This window comes from Phaethon aethereus (genome assembly GCF_964289735.1).
Source record: "Phaethon aethereus genome assembly, chromosome: 6".
Classification (NCBI taxonomy): Eukaryota; Metazoa; Chordata; class Aves; order Phaethontiformes; family Phaethontidae; genus Phaethon; species Phaethon aethereus.
Window position 1 is genome coordinate 40,782,884 of NC_138580.1, and position 16,200 is coordinate 40,799,083.

General features: G+C 46.9%; 1 protein-coding gene across 3 annotated transcripts in view; it reads left to right on the top strand.

Moving 5' to 3' along the window:
- The window catches only part of COL6A3 (collagen type VI alpha 3 chain), a 55,570-nt gene that overhangs the window by 8,203 nt on the left and 31,167 nt on the right, over positions 1–16,200 (top strand). For all 3 annotated transcript variants that reach the window (XM_082001760.1, XM_082001762.1, XM_082001761.1), the window contains 7 exons: positions 2,256–2,858; positions 5,667–6,266; positions 7,565–8,131; positions 10,834–11,454; positions 12,589–13,188; positions 13,800–14,402; positions 14,815–15,417. In XM_082001760.1, coding sequence (XP_081857886.1) covers positions 2,256–2,858; positions 5,667–6,266; positions 7,565–8,131; positions 10,834–11,454; positions 12,589–13,188; positions 13,800–14,402; positions 14,815–15,417 — 4,197 coding nt within the window. The remainder of the gene's footprint in view (positions 1–2,255; positions 2,859–5,666; positions 6,267–7,564; positions 8,132–10,833; positions 11,455–12,588; positions 13,189–13,799; positions 14,403–14,814; positions 15,418–16,200) is intronic.

A 16,200-nucleotide genomic window follows, 5' to 3' on the forward strand; every position in this document is an offset into this window, starting at 1 on the left:
GACAACTGCCATCAGTTCCACTGGGCTCTGGATCAGGCCCGCTGAGATGCGTACAGCCTTGCTTAAACGCTTTTGCTTTAATTGTGTCCATTGAAATTAGCACCGTGGGGTGTTTCTTCCTGTGGGTTTTGGTTTCGGTTCTTGCATTCCTTTTCTCTAAGGAAACATACTGCAGGATTTGAGAGCTGCGAGACAAACGAGTAGCGGAGGGAGCTATTCCTCCCCAGCCTCCCTCATCTTTGCGAAGCCCCTTCGATGTTTCCCACAAACTTCTATATAAAGTCAAAAGTTTCCAGGGTCTCCATTTTTGGGTATCTAGCAGCTGACAAGCTAAGGAAGTGCTTTGGACGTCTCTCCTGGGTGATCCAAAGCAGGGTTTTCAGCCCTTGTCACCCTTTTGGAAAGTTTCCTGTTTTCAGCCCTTTCCTCCTTGGAGTTAACAGATGAGAAAAAAAGCCCGGCTGAGGGGACGGATGCTGGAAATCTCACGGCTCTGGGAAGGGGACACTTTAAACAAACCCTCGTTGCTTTGTGAGTAGCTCCGCGTTGACAGCCTGGGTGAGCCACCGGCAGCTCACGCGGGGCTGTGGCTCGGGGAGGGCACCACCGCATTCGCTTGGTGCAGGGTCTCATCGTTTCACGTCCCACAGCACCACGGGCTCTTTTAAAGCTTCAAATGTTGACAACCGGCCCTTACTCGAACAATTTCCAGCGAGGCTCTGCGAGAGGCTTTTGCAAAGGCTCGTGCTCGCTGGTGGAGGCAGGTCTCTCGGGGTCCCAGGGCAGAGGAGGCAGCCGAGTCGCAGATGTCATCTCCAGCTCTAGATCCCTCCGTGGGCTAGCCCAATCTCATGGCACTTGCCCGTAAACGAGAAACCTGACGGAGACCGGCCTTTGGTAGCACTGCTTCCCGTGGCCAGCTGGTATCTGGCCAAGGAGGACTGCAGGCGAAGCTTTGTTCTTTGCTCAAATCCAAACTAAACAGCCTTGACGCAGAGGAGCCCTGAGGAGCTGAGGGACTGCCCCTTTCTATCCAGGCAGGACAAGAGAGCGTTTGCTACCGCTTGCCCCGAGGGGCGTGAGGTCCCACTGATGCTGGGTCTCCTCTTCCCCCGGGCTGTGCGCCGGGTGTAGCAGCGAGCTTGGGAGGCGATGGACCTGCTGCCTTAAATATTGACCCCATCCCAGGAGCTCTTAGGTGGGTGGGCAATTTAAGGACACTCCAAGTCCAGCGTACCATAACGATCCATAATGCCCCAGCATAACCTGGAAGCAACATAAGGCTTCCTTTTTCCATGAAATCAGGGAGGTGCTGATGTGAGTGGGGTTCTTCACAATATTGGCCATGGCTCACTGCTTCAACGAATAAATGAGGGTTGTCGAAAAGATGGTGTTAAGATTATCTCCCGTAATGATCATGTATAAAGCTTTTATCATAACGGTGTTGGTCTTGTTAACACATGCTGTTGCTTTATGTACATTTGCTGTGTTAAATATGATGGTGCTTTGGTTCCAGTGCTTGCACACCAGGGCTTTTTCCCCCTAACTATCCTCCTTCAGACTTAGCCAGGGAACCGGAAAGCTAATTGTGCTCTTTCTGTGTCCTGTGCCATCATCAATAACAAAGTTTCAGACACTACAACCCAGGGGACCTGTTTTGTTAAAGACGTGGTGACCAGAATATAATTCAGCTCTTCCATGACTGGGCTAGCTGTGCCAAGAAAAATCATAACTTGTTTTTGTTAGTTAAGGGATAAGATGTAGGATGTGAAGACCCAAAGTCCAGGTATGTTGAGTAAGCGGAGACTGTTCTTTACTTGCGTCATTGCTCTCGGGAACCTAATCCTTCTGAGACCAAACCACTCTCTGGCATAATTCGGATGGCTCCGCTGCAGAGAGGGGAGCGTCACCCGCTTATTTTACCTGATGTGCCAGCCGATTGCCAAGATTTCTCCTGACTGTTTGCCTTTCTTTTTGTTTTTGACACATATATGCATTTCAACGTCAGTTTTATAAACAACGCAGTTCTTGCAACACTTCTGTGTTTTAGAAAGTTCAGTTGGATTTCTTATGAGCCCTCTGCTAGAACCTAAAAAAGAATTCTGTTTTGAAAGCAAGACCCTTTTAAAGGTGTTGAGAGTAGCAGTGCTTCAAGCAAACAAGAAGTCCTAATGTTGCTGAACTGTTGACCTAGAATTGATGCACAGAGTGTGGTGGAGGCTTCCGCTAACATTGTGTTCATGTGTTACTTGCAGTTATTGAAGTGAACAAGAAGGATATAGTCTTCCTGATAGATGGCTCGACTACTTTGGGGACTGGCCCCTTTAATTCAATTCGTGATTTCGTTGCCAAAATTGTCCAAAGGCTGGAGGTTGGACCCGACCTGATCCAAGTCGCAGTGGCACAGTATGCAGACACTGTGAAGCCAGAGTTTTATTTTAACACCCACCAGAGCAGAAAGGATGTGATGGCTAACGTGAAGAGAATGAAGCTGATGGGTGGTACAGCACTCAACACTGGCTCGGCACTGGACTTTGTGAGGAACAACTTCTTCACTAGTGCTGCCGGGTGCAGGATGGAGGAAGGGGTGCTCCCCATGCTGGTGCTCATCACTGGTGGTAAGTCCAGGGATGCCGTTGACCAAGCCGCGGCGGAAATGAAAAGGAACCGGATAGTGATCCTTGCCATTGGGTCGAGAAACGCCGACCTGGCAGAACTTCAAGAAATTGCCCATGAGAAAGATTTTGTGTTCAATCCGAACGATTTCCGTGTTCAGTTCATGCAAGCCATTCTTCCCGAAGTGCTGTCACCTATCCGGACCCTCTCTGGAGGACTGATTGTTCAAGAACCACCATCAGGTAATTAATTACCTTGTTCTAATTATGGAGATATGGTTTATCTGTTTGTCAACTCTTATTCTGTGATGTGTAGAGATAACGGGGGGAAAGCATCAAGTACATGTTTCAGCATAGTTAAACGTTTTCTCTTTGATTTGCAAAACGTGCATGAACAGATTGGTGAATTTGGTAGCGTGCTTGTCGTGACAGATTTGTCGTTCCTTCCTGGAGATTTTCGTCCCATTCAATGTTTGTCACCAACATTTAAAGGCCTGGACGTGAAAGATGTGCTTTACTAGTTAGGTGCTGCAGTCGTTCAGCGGAGGCTTCTCCTCTCACTTAGGTAACCTAGGAACAGGACACACAGCGAATGTTACAATCTCTTCCCCAGTTTGATAATCATCCGTAGTGGCTATTTGCTCAAGGAAGCGTAAAAGTTTCTTCTGAGTGTAAAAAAAAATAGGGAAGTTTCTTCATGGAGATGTTTGGAGAAAGCTAGCCTTGACACTCTTGGACTGAAACTCACCCTTGAAGAACATATTTACAGTTTTCTTACCATTTACTAAGCTCAATCCCTAAGAGGCATACGAGACTATTGCAGTGTTGATTTTAATTTAATCTGTTTAGAAGATGACCCAAAGCCCCGTGAAGCCAGAGGATTCTTTTTACTTGGCCTTGCCGTTGACATCAGTAGACTTCGGAAGCAATCCAGTCCCTAAAGTCATGTCTTTTCAGGCAGTTTCCCCTGCATTTCAGAAGGTGTTCTAGTTGCATAGAGATTTTATACCAAATTTCTCAGGATTTCTTCCCGATAGAGATGCTTGAGGTTGAATTATTGATGTGCTAGATCGTATTTGAGCCTTGCATTTCTGTCCCATGGCATATGAACATTGGAAAAACAGGACTTCATCCAGCTCCCAGTGAGGTTCCCATTGGCTTAAGTGGGTGTCAAACCATGTCCATATTTTTTCTAGTTTCTCCAAGTACTTTAAATTATAAACTGCAGTGCAAAAGAAACTGAGTTTTTTGGAAAGGGCCCTTAAAAAATTAAAGCCTATGACTGATTTACATGAAGAGCAGACGTTTTAAAATCAGTTTGCCAATACTTGTCCTTAATTAAGATGATTATCACGGGACTTATATCATTTAATAAGCTTTTTTTCAGAATGTCTTTCCTGCTAATACAATGTTGCATGGCTAAACACCAAACCTGACATTTTTATTTTTCAATGTAAATCAAAAATGTTCCTAAACTTCTTGTTCTTTAAAGCACATTCATGCAGCTTCTCTTTTATTTCCAGTCCTTTTGCTCTACTGTACTCACAGCTATTCACATACACAATAAGCCAGTAATCATATCCTACTCCATCAAATTAGTAACGGAACGGATTTTGACGCTGGGCAGTCTGTTACATTTCAACTAGATATTGTCCCCCCTCTGAGCCTCGAATGTCACTTTTCTAGGAAAAAAAATAAAAATACAGAAAGCCGAGACAATCTGTAAAATCTGAGAGCAATGCCTGTACTTCAAAGATCCTTTTTCTCCTTTTTGGTTTTAATATCTCGGTATTTATATATTTTATATATCGGACAGCAAGCTTGCTGGGACAAGGCAAGCTAGAGAGATGGATAAATATAGCCATATAGCCATAGCTAAACGCTTTAAACAGAAAGATATTGAACAGAATTAGCAACGGGCATAAATATTTTCCCAAATAACTTACTTGGAAGAAGGCATCCTGGGGGGGGATGCATTGGCTAAACCCACTCTCATTTAGAGTTTCAGCATTTTGCTCTATCATCTGGACATGACGCGTTTAGAGCAAAAAGCACAGGGCGATGACGCTCTGGTGTCTTTGGTGCGATGTTGCAGATCCCCGTCTCAGGGCTCAGATGCTGGGAGACACCCCGGGAAGGCTTTAGCCTTAAAAAGGAGCCGAGAACTGGCTGGTTACTGCCAGAAGTGGGAAATCTCTGCCCCCTTCAGCAGCCCTCAAAAACGTACGTCTGACATCAAAATGCGGTTTTCTGCCTCAAACGCAGATGTCGACAAGGCAGGTGTCTCAGGCAGCCCGTGCAGCCTCGTCTGGACCCGCTTAGCTACGCCTGTTCCTAAAACCTCTTTTTAACGCCCACTCACAAATGCCAACCGAATTGGTTACTCGGCAGAAGCGTTTTCCCGGGCAAGCGGAGCCTGACTCCGCGCCGTGGGCCAGCGGCTGCTGGCGGCACGGCGTGACCACGGGAAGCCACTGCAGGGCGGGACACGGCTCTTGACATCTAGGGATGCACGGGAGCAGCCCCCCGGAACCGGGCTTTCCTTAGTAAGGGGGTGATAGCGGTGGGCGCCAAACCACCCTTTAGGTGCCAGAAGGCGGAAACGTTCCCAAAAGCTTTCTTGGAAAGCCCCAGGTGAAGGCGTGGCGGCTTGCAGAGAAGCAAGGGAGGGGTGTAATCCAGCGTTGCTCCACCAACGTCAACGAAGCTGCCTTCTGCCGCTGAGCATCTGGCCCAGAGCACGCGGCTCTGGCATCCGCAGCCGTTGAAAACATCTGCCACAACAGAGGCTGGGGCCCGTTGATAAACCCGACGTTTAAGAGACTTGTCAATACAAGTGTCAGAAACGTCCCCTGACAAACGTTGTCATTTCCAGCAAGGGCCATGTCACTCCTGTGCTGATCACACTCTTTCTCTTCTCTTGTTCTTCCCCCTTCCTCCTAACAAGGTTTACATGCGTGTACGGCTTATGCTGTATGCACACATGATAAAGAAAAATATCTATTTTTGTTTTCTGTGATGTCTCATGTTATTTTCTGTGCTCTACTGCAGTTCAAGTAACCAAAAGGGATATCATCTTTCTTTTGGATGGATCACTCAACGTCGGAAATGCCAACTTCCCCTTTGTGCGTGACTTTGTTGCCACCCTAGTTAACTACCTTGATGTTGGAAGTGACAAAACCCGTGTTGGCTTAGTGCAATTTAGCGACACTCCTAAAACCGAGTTCTTTCTATACTCCTACCAAACCAAATCAGACATAATTCAACGTATGGGGCAGCTGAGGCCCAAGGGGGGGTCAGTGCTGAACACTGGCTCTGCACTGAACTTTGTGCTTTCGAATCACTTCACGGAAGCTGGTGGGAGCAGAATAAATGAACAAGTGCCGCAGGTCCTAGTCCTGGTGATGGCAGGGAGGTCTGCCGATCCCTTCTTGCAAGTTTCCAATGAATTAGCTCGGGCCGGAGTGCTGACTTTTGCTGTTGGAGTTAGGAGTGCGGATAAGGCAGAACTTGAACAGCTTGCCTTTAATCCAAGAATGGTATATTTTATGGATGATTTCAGTGCTCTGGCAGCTTTACCCCAGGAGTTAAATAAGCCTATAACAACATATGTTAGTGGAGGTGTGGAAGAGGTTCCACTCACCCCAACAGGTAATACCTACCTTCCTTCATGTTGACTGCATTAAGTTAATCTTGTTTCTCTTGACTGTTTGCTCCCAAGGTACACCTTCACGTCTGTCCGAGGCCCTCAGCCATCAAAGCAGTTAGGGCTGTGCTTAACCATCAATAAGTGGCTTGACACTGGCAGCTCGTAATTTTGTTCAAGTCATTGATAGCGCACTTTAAAGACAGGACAATTTTAAGTACTTTGGCAGGTCAGGACTGAAGGAGGATCCAAGTGAGTCTATGCCCACCCAGTCACTTACTCCGGTGTTTCCTTTCTGTTGCCATAATAATGTCACAGCCTGTAAATGCATCGTCTGCACCAGCTCAGGCAAGGGGCACATGCGCTTTTGGCCACGAGGAGCGGCGTGGAAAGGTTAGAGTCGTGCCAAAGAGCACAGATGAACAGAGGTCTAGCCAGGTACAGGTGGCTGAATCCTTCCACAGAGCCACTTTGTCGAAGTGCTGTTATCAGGCTGAATTTGACTCCAGATAATCAAACTTATTCCCCAACATTAAACCCAAAAGCAGTTGGTGAGTTTAACCCCCTTTTAAACAGGTATTTGCTCACTAATTCCCTTTCTGTGGCTATGCGCATATGAAGACGTTAAGATCAACCAGGATGGTTTAGTATGGAAAGGAGACCATTAAGATAAATATGAGAGATGTTAAGACACACAGATGCTTGGTTTTGCCTTGGGTATTCAATGAGATTAAAAGGGCATCAAATGGAAACAGGTAAAAGGCTTTTTCTCCTCCCAAAGTCGTAACTCGCCTTACGGATTTAAATGCTCCACATGATGCATCTGGGAGAAGTACTTTAAGAGAATATAGAAAATGCTTTGTGTGTGTATGTATGAACTCATGACTGTTATCTACTGAGTCTTTAAATAGGAAAAAAAAAAAACCCCAACTCTCCACTGCTGTTGTACTTCATACCTGTGTTGTCGGCATATTGCTAGACCATAAACATCACTGGCCTAATCTGAAGCAGCCAATTTATGATATGACTGATATGATGCGATACGATGTATGATATGACTATCTGGTGCCTGAATTTATTGAGTCTTAGGATAGAGGTGTCCTTGTTTCCCCTTCTTCCTCAGATAAATAAGTCAAAGGTACTGTTTAGTCCTGTAGCCTCCGAATACTTTGGTAAATGAAAATCAACTGCTTTGCATATTGAAACCAGCTAATTTGCAGAGAAGTTTCTAGGATGACGTTTAAGAGGAAAAATGCCTTCATATCTTTTTTTTCCCCTCTTTTCATTTGTGAATTTATTCTAGAAAGCAAGAAAGATATTTTATTCCTGATTGATGGCTCAGCCAACCTCTTGGGTAGCTTTCCTGCCGTCCGGGACTTTGTACACAAAGTCATTTCTGACCTGAACGTGGGTCCCGATGCCACACGAGTAGCTGTAGCTCAATTCAGTGACACCATCCAAGTTGAATTTGACTTTGCCGAACTCCCGTCTAAGCAAGACATGCTTCTCAAAGTGAAAAGGATGAAGATAAAAACTGGGAAGCAACTGAATATTGGAGCTGCCCTAGATGAAGCTATAAGGAGGCTGTTTGTGAAGGAAGCTGGAAGCAGGATCGAAGAAGGGGTTCCACAGTTTTTGGTCCTCCTTGCTGCTGGGAGATCAACCGACGATGTGGAGCAACCTTCAGATGCTCTGAAGCAAGCTGGAGTTGTGACCTTTGCTATCAAAGCCAAAAATGCCGACCCCATAGAGCTGGAAAGGATCGTTTACGCCCCACAATTCATTCTGAACGTCGACTCCCTCCCTCGGATTTCAGAGCTTCAGCCAAACATAGTCAACCTCTTGAAAACTATCCAGCTTCAGCCAACAGGTACAGGGACCCCCGGGGTTTCCAAGAGGCTGAAAGACACCACTTACACGCCCCCTTCAATTTGGTAACGGGGGCAATTTGGTCTGGTGGTGTTTAAGAGGATTATGTAGAAACTGCTATTGTAGTTGGAGTTTCCTCTGGTCAGACCCTGATCCAGCAAAGCATTAAGGTCCAAACTGAATTTTAAAGATGAGGAAGGAAAAAGCCTTTTGTTCGGCTGCAAGAGCTGCAGTAGGTGCTGTTACCAGTGTGTAAAACATGGTACAAACCTGAAATAACAGAGAGTCGTTGCCCCAGAGATCTTGCATAAATTGATGTCCAATGCTGGGCAAGCACTCGAAGATGCAAATCAAGGCTTGTCTCGATTTCTCCTTCCATCCTCCCTTTTCTGGAGGAGTGGTAGGGAGAAAGGAGCACTGCAGCGTGCTGGATTCACTCTTGCTCCGTTATTTCTTACAGGATATGACGGCAGTTTCTACATTTTGTACCTACGCACCAATAAATCAGATACTCTTGACTCAGTTACCGTTACAAGTTCAGTAGATGAGTATGGATTAATTGAAGAATTAAAAAAAAAAAAAAAAATCCTAAAAAGAATCACATGGCCACAATTATAAATTCACACTGCGGTACTGGAAATTATGCCTGTCCAGCTGTGTGATTTCCTCAGGCAGCCATAGTTTGAGAATTAACCTGTTTCCCAACAGCAGGCGGGGACGAGGAAAAGCGTAATAACATCTACATCATCTCTCCGTAAAAGTCCTGGGCAGATGGACTTAGAATCATAGAAACATAAAAAAGAAATAGGACTGGAAGGGATCTCAGGGTGCCATCTGCTACATACCCTTGTTCCCAACAGGATCTTCTTGTCCAGAACCAGCTGACGTTGGTCTACTCTGTTCTGAACACTCTCCGATGGAGGAGATTTCGCAGCCTCCATAATCAATCTGTTGATTTGTTTTTCTCTGTATCAGTAGATACTCTTCCTTAATGTCAAACTTCTGCCTTCCTAATCGTGGTTTAAGCCTTCTATGTCTCCTTCAACTCAAGAAGGATGCAGATGTCAGCTCGTTCCCGTGTTCTGTGTGACAGCTTTTCGTTTACTTTAAGCTTGCCAAGTACACCTTGTCTCAGTCACCAGCTGCGTTCACAGCTCATTCAATCTTTCGTTAGAGGTCTTGTAGATTTTCTACCTTTTCACCCTTGTCTCTCCAATGTCAGCCTGCCTCAAATGACCAGAGTGTAATGATGGTATCCCTTGGCCAGCTCTTACCCCATCCTTTCCGTGAGGAGTCATTGCCCTTCCCGTATTTGTGCAGCTTCTGCGTCACCATTGACAAGTGCAACTGGTGCTCTTGAACTGCATCCTTGCTTTTCAAACCATTCCGGCCTTGTCAAGATCATACTGAGTCCCTTTGACCGTCAGGTACTGTGAATGATTGTGCTAATTGCTCACAAATAGCTGCATCCACCTACTTTTCATAGTATTCCTGGCTAAAAGAGAGCCACCTCATAAGACTACCCATGCTTTTTTCTTCTATATCTGCCTCCTAGACAGTTTCCTTAGGACGCTCTTCCTCTGCTGCCAAACTTCAGAGGAAGTGTAGGAAACTGGGATACACCAGCCAATGCCTGCTCCTTCTTCCCACCTGTATTCCTCAACAAGCTATATTAATATTCCAGTCCTATGCATTCACCCACCAAGTTTCCAACATCCCTCTGAAGTAATAAACTTGGTCTGAAGACTGCATTAAGACTTCAGCTGCCCTTGTTAACTCTTTATATGTCCAGCATTCATAAGGAGATAGTGAAGATTTTCTTCAGAGGGACGGATCATGCTCCTGCTTGTCCCACTTGACCCTGCTATAAAACAGCACTTTTGGGGATGCCATCCATCAGTTGCCGTGTTTGAGCGGCAGTGACGTTTTCTGCTTGGCTGAGCCAAAGCTTCGCGATTCTGTTAGTCAACAGCAGAACACGTCAACAATTCTCTGATCTTTGACATTTTACAGTCTTGGTTTTTTAAAAAAAGAATGTTTTGTCACAATTAGCATTTTTTTGTTCTTGAAGTTAGTTTAAAAAAAAAAAAAATCAGTGTATAGCGTTTTAGAAAAGCATTTCATCATTTTCAGTTGGATGTCCTTTCCAGCAGATTCTTATTTTGTCTAAGTATGTGCAGGATTATTTATTTCTAAGCTCAGTGATGCCTCAGAAAAGCTTTTCTCTCTCTCTCTCTCTTCACCAGCTCCCCGTGAGCACCCTCTCTGCAGTATGCCATTTCCTTCAGAAACTCAGTTTTCTCTGGGAGCAGAAGATCCCTGATATGCCCCAGACTCCTGTTGCATGTTGCAAATACATGCGCCAGCTTCCCAGCCCCCTTGGGAGCAGATGGCTTCTCCCAGCCTCAGGTGGGCGATGGCACCCGGAGCCCCTTGGCACCCTATTTCCTATGGGTCTATGATTCTATGGTGCGGTGGGTAAGGCAAGGCACGCGTTGCACTGCGGCTTCCACCGACTTCCACCCATCTGCCTCTTCACCAGGGATTGCACCTGATGGCAAAGGAACCACATCACCCGTCCTGACACCTCGCTTTCCCCTCCCCGAGCTTTTGTACTCCTTCAGTTCAATGTATGAGGAGCATAATAATCACTGCAAAAGAGAATCTCACTTATTCCCCCCTTCCCTTACTTGTCTCAAACAGTAGTTGAGAGAGGTGAGAAGAAGGATGTGGTGTTTCTAATCGATGGCTCGGATGGTGTCAGAAGAGGTTTCCCTCTGCTGAAGGCCTTTGTCCAAAGAGTTGTTGAAAGCCTGGATATCGGTCGTGACAAGGTCCGTGTCGCCATCGCACAGTACAGCAACGTCATACAACCCGAGTTCTTACTCGACACCCACGAGGACAAAGCAGATCTCATCAGTGCCATCCAGGAGCTAAAGGTTATGGGAGGATCTCCTCTGAACACTGGAGCAGCCCTTGACTATCTCATCAAGAACGTATTCACGGTGTCAAGCGGCAGCAGGATAGCGGAGGGCGTCCCCCAGTTCCTGATTCTGCTGACCGCTGACCGGTCCCAGGATGATGTGAGGAGGCCCTCGGTGGTCCTGAAGACGAGTGGCACAGTGCCCTTTGGTATTGGGATCGGAAATGCTGACCTCACGGAGCTGCAGACGATTTCCTTCGTCCCAGATTTTGCTATCTCTGTGCCTGACTTCAGCCAGCTGGATACGGTGCAGCAGGTCGTCTCGAACAGAGTCATCCGGCTGACCAAGAAAGAGATAGAGTCACTTGCCCCTGATCTGGTTTTTACATCACCCAGCCCAGGTGAGAAGATGTTTGTGTCTGCACCGAGAGCCAGCGGCAAAATATGATGTTTAGTAACATCATGGTTGCAACACAAACTGAGAAAAGCAAAGATGGTCACGGCTAAGACTCCAAGTCCATCTTGGTCTCGCTGTTGATGTACACAGGGTTGGTAGGAGCTGTGTAATTAAGCTGAGCCACCTTTAAGCCCAGTCCCTTAAGGTGGTCCATGTTGTATCCACATGGAAGACCCACAAAGTGAATGCTATGACCTTAATCTTATTTTAAGTTGATGGATTTTAAGTCCGTGCTATTCCTCCTGGAATGGAAATTATGTCATTTAGACGCCACAGGGACACCTTCACACCACTGTAAGCCATGGTCAGCTTTCTGCTAAATGTAAGACCTGCTGATGTGTCTTACATTTGCCACGTTCGTTCACTGGGGGAAGGGAAACTGGAAGCAGGCGTCAGGAAAAGGATCAGATCTTCCATTTCTGGTCTCGCTTGGAATGAAATCCAGCCAGCATATGCCTGGGATGAAGGGTACCCACCCCAGATCAGTCCCTTTGAAGTCCACCATCCTACTCTATCTGTTCCTTCCCTTCAGAGCCAGACTGCTTTCCTCCATCCCCATTTATCAGTGGGATATTCAACGATAATTCAGGCTCTGACCTGAATTACCGCTGCAGTAAACATTTTATGAGGAAGCAAAAAGTCATCCTGGAAAGGCAGAAGCTGAGAGAATAATAGGATAGAAGCTTTCCTAGAGGACAAAGCCAAAGAAAGAGGGGTGGTACTGAGTGTAAAACAACCCCAAGCTGCCTGGCAACTTGCCCTGAGTGAGGAGCACCACCAGGCGACGTTTCCTTGGGTGGAGATTCCACAAGGAATTACCATTGCAGGTTTCCCCAGCTCCCTCTTGCTTCCTTTGCTCTGGAAGTTGCTGTTCTTGCACTGCCTGGGGATGTGCCTAGCAGACCGGTCCTGTCTCTGGGTTGAACTGCTGGGGCTCCCAGGAGGTATCACAGGCAACGAAACAATGAGCATCCTCCCCATGGCCAAAGGCATGGGCCAGTGATGTAGATGACGCGTTTAGCTGTTCTCCATAAGCAATGCCTGGTGCATCTTCTGACGGCTGCCTTCTCTCCTGCAGCGGGTGTGAAGAGGGACGTCGTGTTCATGGTTGACGGCTCCCGCTATGCCGCCCAGGAATTCTACCTCGTCCGCGATCTCATTGAGAGGATAGTGAACAACCTGGATGTGGGCTTTGACACCACCAGGATTTCGGTGGTCCAGTTCAGCGAGCATCCCCACGTGGAGTTCCTGCTCAATGCCCACTCCACCAAGGATGAAGTGCAGAGTGCCGTGAGACGGCTGCGGCCGCAGGGTGGCCAGCAGGTGAACGTGGGGGAGGCCCTTGAGTTTGTGGCAAAGACCATCTTCACCCGGCCCTCCGGGAGCCGCATAGAGGAAGGCGTCCCTCAGTTTTTGATCATCCTCTCCTCCCGCAAGTCCGACGATGACTTAGAGTACCCATCACTCCAAGTCAAACAAGTGGGGGTGGCACCTATGGTGGTAGCAAAGAACGTGGATCCTGAGGAGATGGTACAGATTTCTCTTAGTCCTGATTATGTATTCCAAGTCTCCAGCTTCCAGGAACTGCCCAGCCTTGAGCAGAAGCTGCTGACTCCTATTGAAACCCTGACTGGGGACCAAATCAGACGGCTGCTGGGAGATGTGCAACCCCCTGTAGGTAAGGCTCTGTCAACACCGGCTGCCTCTGGGTTGCTATTCAAGTAAACGTTGCTCAAAGGTGTAAACAACTTTCCCTCCCTTCTCTATAAACCAAGGTTTTCCTTAGCTAAAAGCAAAGGTATAACACATGTACAGTTCTAGAAGGAAACTTTTAGATATGTGGCAATTCTACCCAAGTACCTAAATATATTATAACTTATGATTTTCGAGTCAAGCACCTAAATACGTTACCGATTTTGATTTTTCAAGTCAAATAACGCAGTGTGTAAAATTGCCTATTCCCATTTAAGCAGCTTTCTAGGAAAGACACATAAATCTGGGGCAAAATGAAGCTGGAAACATCGACAAACCCAGAGAAGAGTGTTAATGAATGAAACAGATAAGGCTCTGAGTAATGCATGCTTCTAATATTAGGCAGACTTAACACACACGCACACTTGCACCCAAGCCCTTTTGGAGCGGCTCCCCAAAGCACCATCCCTAAAGTTGGCTAAAATATGCCGTGCTGTTTTAAATCACACGAGAGCAGATAACACAGAAATCCTCCAGCAAAGCTTAAGCAAACGCTTGGCATACCAATGATTTCCCTTTCTTCTTGCTTCCCTGCAGATATTTCTGGTGATGAAAAGGATATAGTCTTCCTCATTGACAGCTCCGACAGCGTTAGGTCCGATGGGCTTGCTCACATTCGGGATTTCATCAGCAGAATTGTTCAGCAGCTGGAAGTTGGGCCAAACAAAGTGCGAATCGGCGTGGTTCAGTTCAGCAATAATGTCTTCCCCGAGTTCTATCTGAAGACCCACAAGTCCAAAAATGCTGTCCTGCAAGCCATCCGCCGCTTGAGGCTTAGAGGGGGGTCCCCCGTGAACGCTGGCAAAGCCCTTGACTACGTGGTGAAGAACTACTTCATCAAATCTGCGGGAAGCAGGATAGAGGATGGAGTGCCCCAGCACCTAGTCGTCATCCTTGGAGACCGGTCCCAGGATGACGTGAACAGGCCTGCTAATGTGATCACTTCAACGAGCATTAAACCTCTGGGTGTTGGAGCCAGAAATGTGGACAGGGTCCAGCTGCAGGTCATTACCAATGATCCTGAGCGCGTGCTTGTGGTACAGGACTTCACAGGACTCCCAACTTTAGAAAAGAAGGTGCAGAGTATTCTTGAAGAGCTTCCAATACCGACAACAGAAACCCCTGGAATTTTAGGACCTGGTAAGACTGCTGTTCATCCTGTAAACTCTTCTGGACAGAGCACAGATAGAATTTGTATAATGTGAAAATAATTCCGTAACACTTGTCGATTCCCAAAGCTTTAGTCGCATTGATTTGAAGAACCCTTTGAAGAAGATTTTGTTGAGCATAAGAAAGAATAGAATTAAATTTGAAATGAGATGAGGGTGTCTATCACAAAAAACAAGTAATTTTGTATGAAGTGTAATGAGTGTTGTATAAAACCTTTCTTTTTGTACGGATGTAAAATCATGCCAAATACCGATGAAACTAAAAGGGTAGAAAGGAGAGAGAAACACAACGCTACTTCACAAAACACTAAACTAAACATATTAAATATTATAGATGCCACAAACAATTAGTAATAACTGTGTTTTCCTTGTAATCTTTTCAGGAGGTAAAAAGGAGGCTGACATTGTGTTTTTGCTGGACGGCTCCATCAATCTGGGGAGAGATAACTTCCAAGAAGTTCTTCAGTTTGTCTACTCTGTGGTGGACGCCATTTATAGGGATGGCGACTCTATCCAGGTAGGACTGGCCCAGTACAACTCGGATGTCACTGATGAGTTTTTCCTCAAGGACTACTCCACCAAACCTCAGATTTTAGATGCCATCAACAAAGTCATCTACAAAGGTGGCCGAGTGGCAAACACCGGCGCAGCGATCAAGCACATCCAGGCAAAACACTTTGTGAAGGAGGCCGGCAGCCGGATCGACCAGAGGGTGCCCCAGATCGCCTTCATCGTCACCGGTGGGAAGTCCTCGGATGACGGGCCAAGTGCCTCCTTGGAAATTGCGCAGAAAGGCGTCAAGGTATTTGCGGTTGGCGTGAGAAACATCGACCTGAAGGAAGTCAGCAGGCTGGCCAGCGAGAGTGCCACGAGTTTCAGAGCGTCCACGGCTCAGGAGCTGTCTGAGCTGAATGAGCAGGTCCTGGTTACGCTGGAAGCCGCTATGGAAGAGAAATTGTGCCCAGGAACAACAGATGTTACAAGAGGTAAGCACGAACCTTTCATAATGTGCTCAGGCCATTCCCGAGGGTGGCTTTTAACATCCAATGTGTTTTGCTGGACTCGTCCAGCGTGGTCTCGTACTTTGTCTATAGCCTGAGGTGCAGCGTGGGCTCAGACCTCCTCCATGAGCGTGGTGGTAGGCTGCCAACCTTTGGTATGAGAGCTGCCTGTTTATGCGCTTCAGCGTGTGAATGACTGGTGTACTGTCACCGCAGCGGTGCCGCTGTGGTGGAATAATTTCAGGGATGACAGTCAGGGACTAAATCACTGGCCTCCTACCCCTGCACTGGAGGGTTCCTTTATTTAGCTGCCTTTGGACCGAGTCGCGCTGCCTTTCTCCCCAGATGGGTAGGGACACGATGCCGGTATCATGCTGGCAGACCAACTTGTTGAGTGCCAAAACGAAAAGCGATGGTCCTTGTTTTTTTCCCCACTGCGTTTATAACGAGCCAATTGGTCAGCTTGGCCATTCAGTCCCTGGCATGCGTGGCGTGCTGGAAATCAGAATTTCTCTTGCCAGACCATCCAGGGTGCCCACTTGATCTCGTGACAGGTATATGAGAAAAAGCTAGGGCATGAATGGTTGTAGTTTAAGGTTAAATTGCCTTTAAGAAGGAATCCCCTGATTTGGCTACCTCAGGAGCCAAGCAAGGGGAATTGGGGTGAGTAAGCGAGCTGGTATTGCCGTCGGGCCAGACCGCCAGCAGCTGGTTTAATTCACTACAGTCAGGCAAGTCCTACTCCCAGCACAACTGACCATGGCTCAG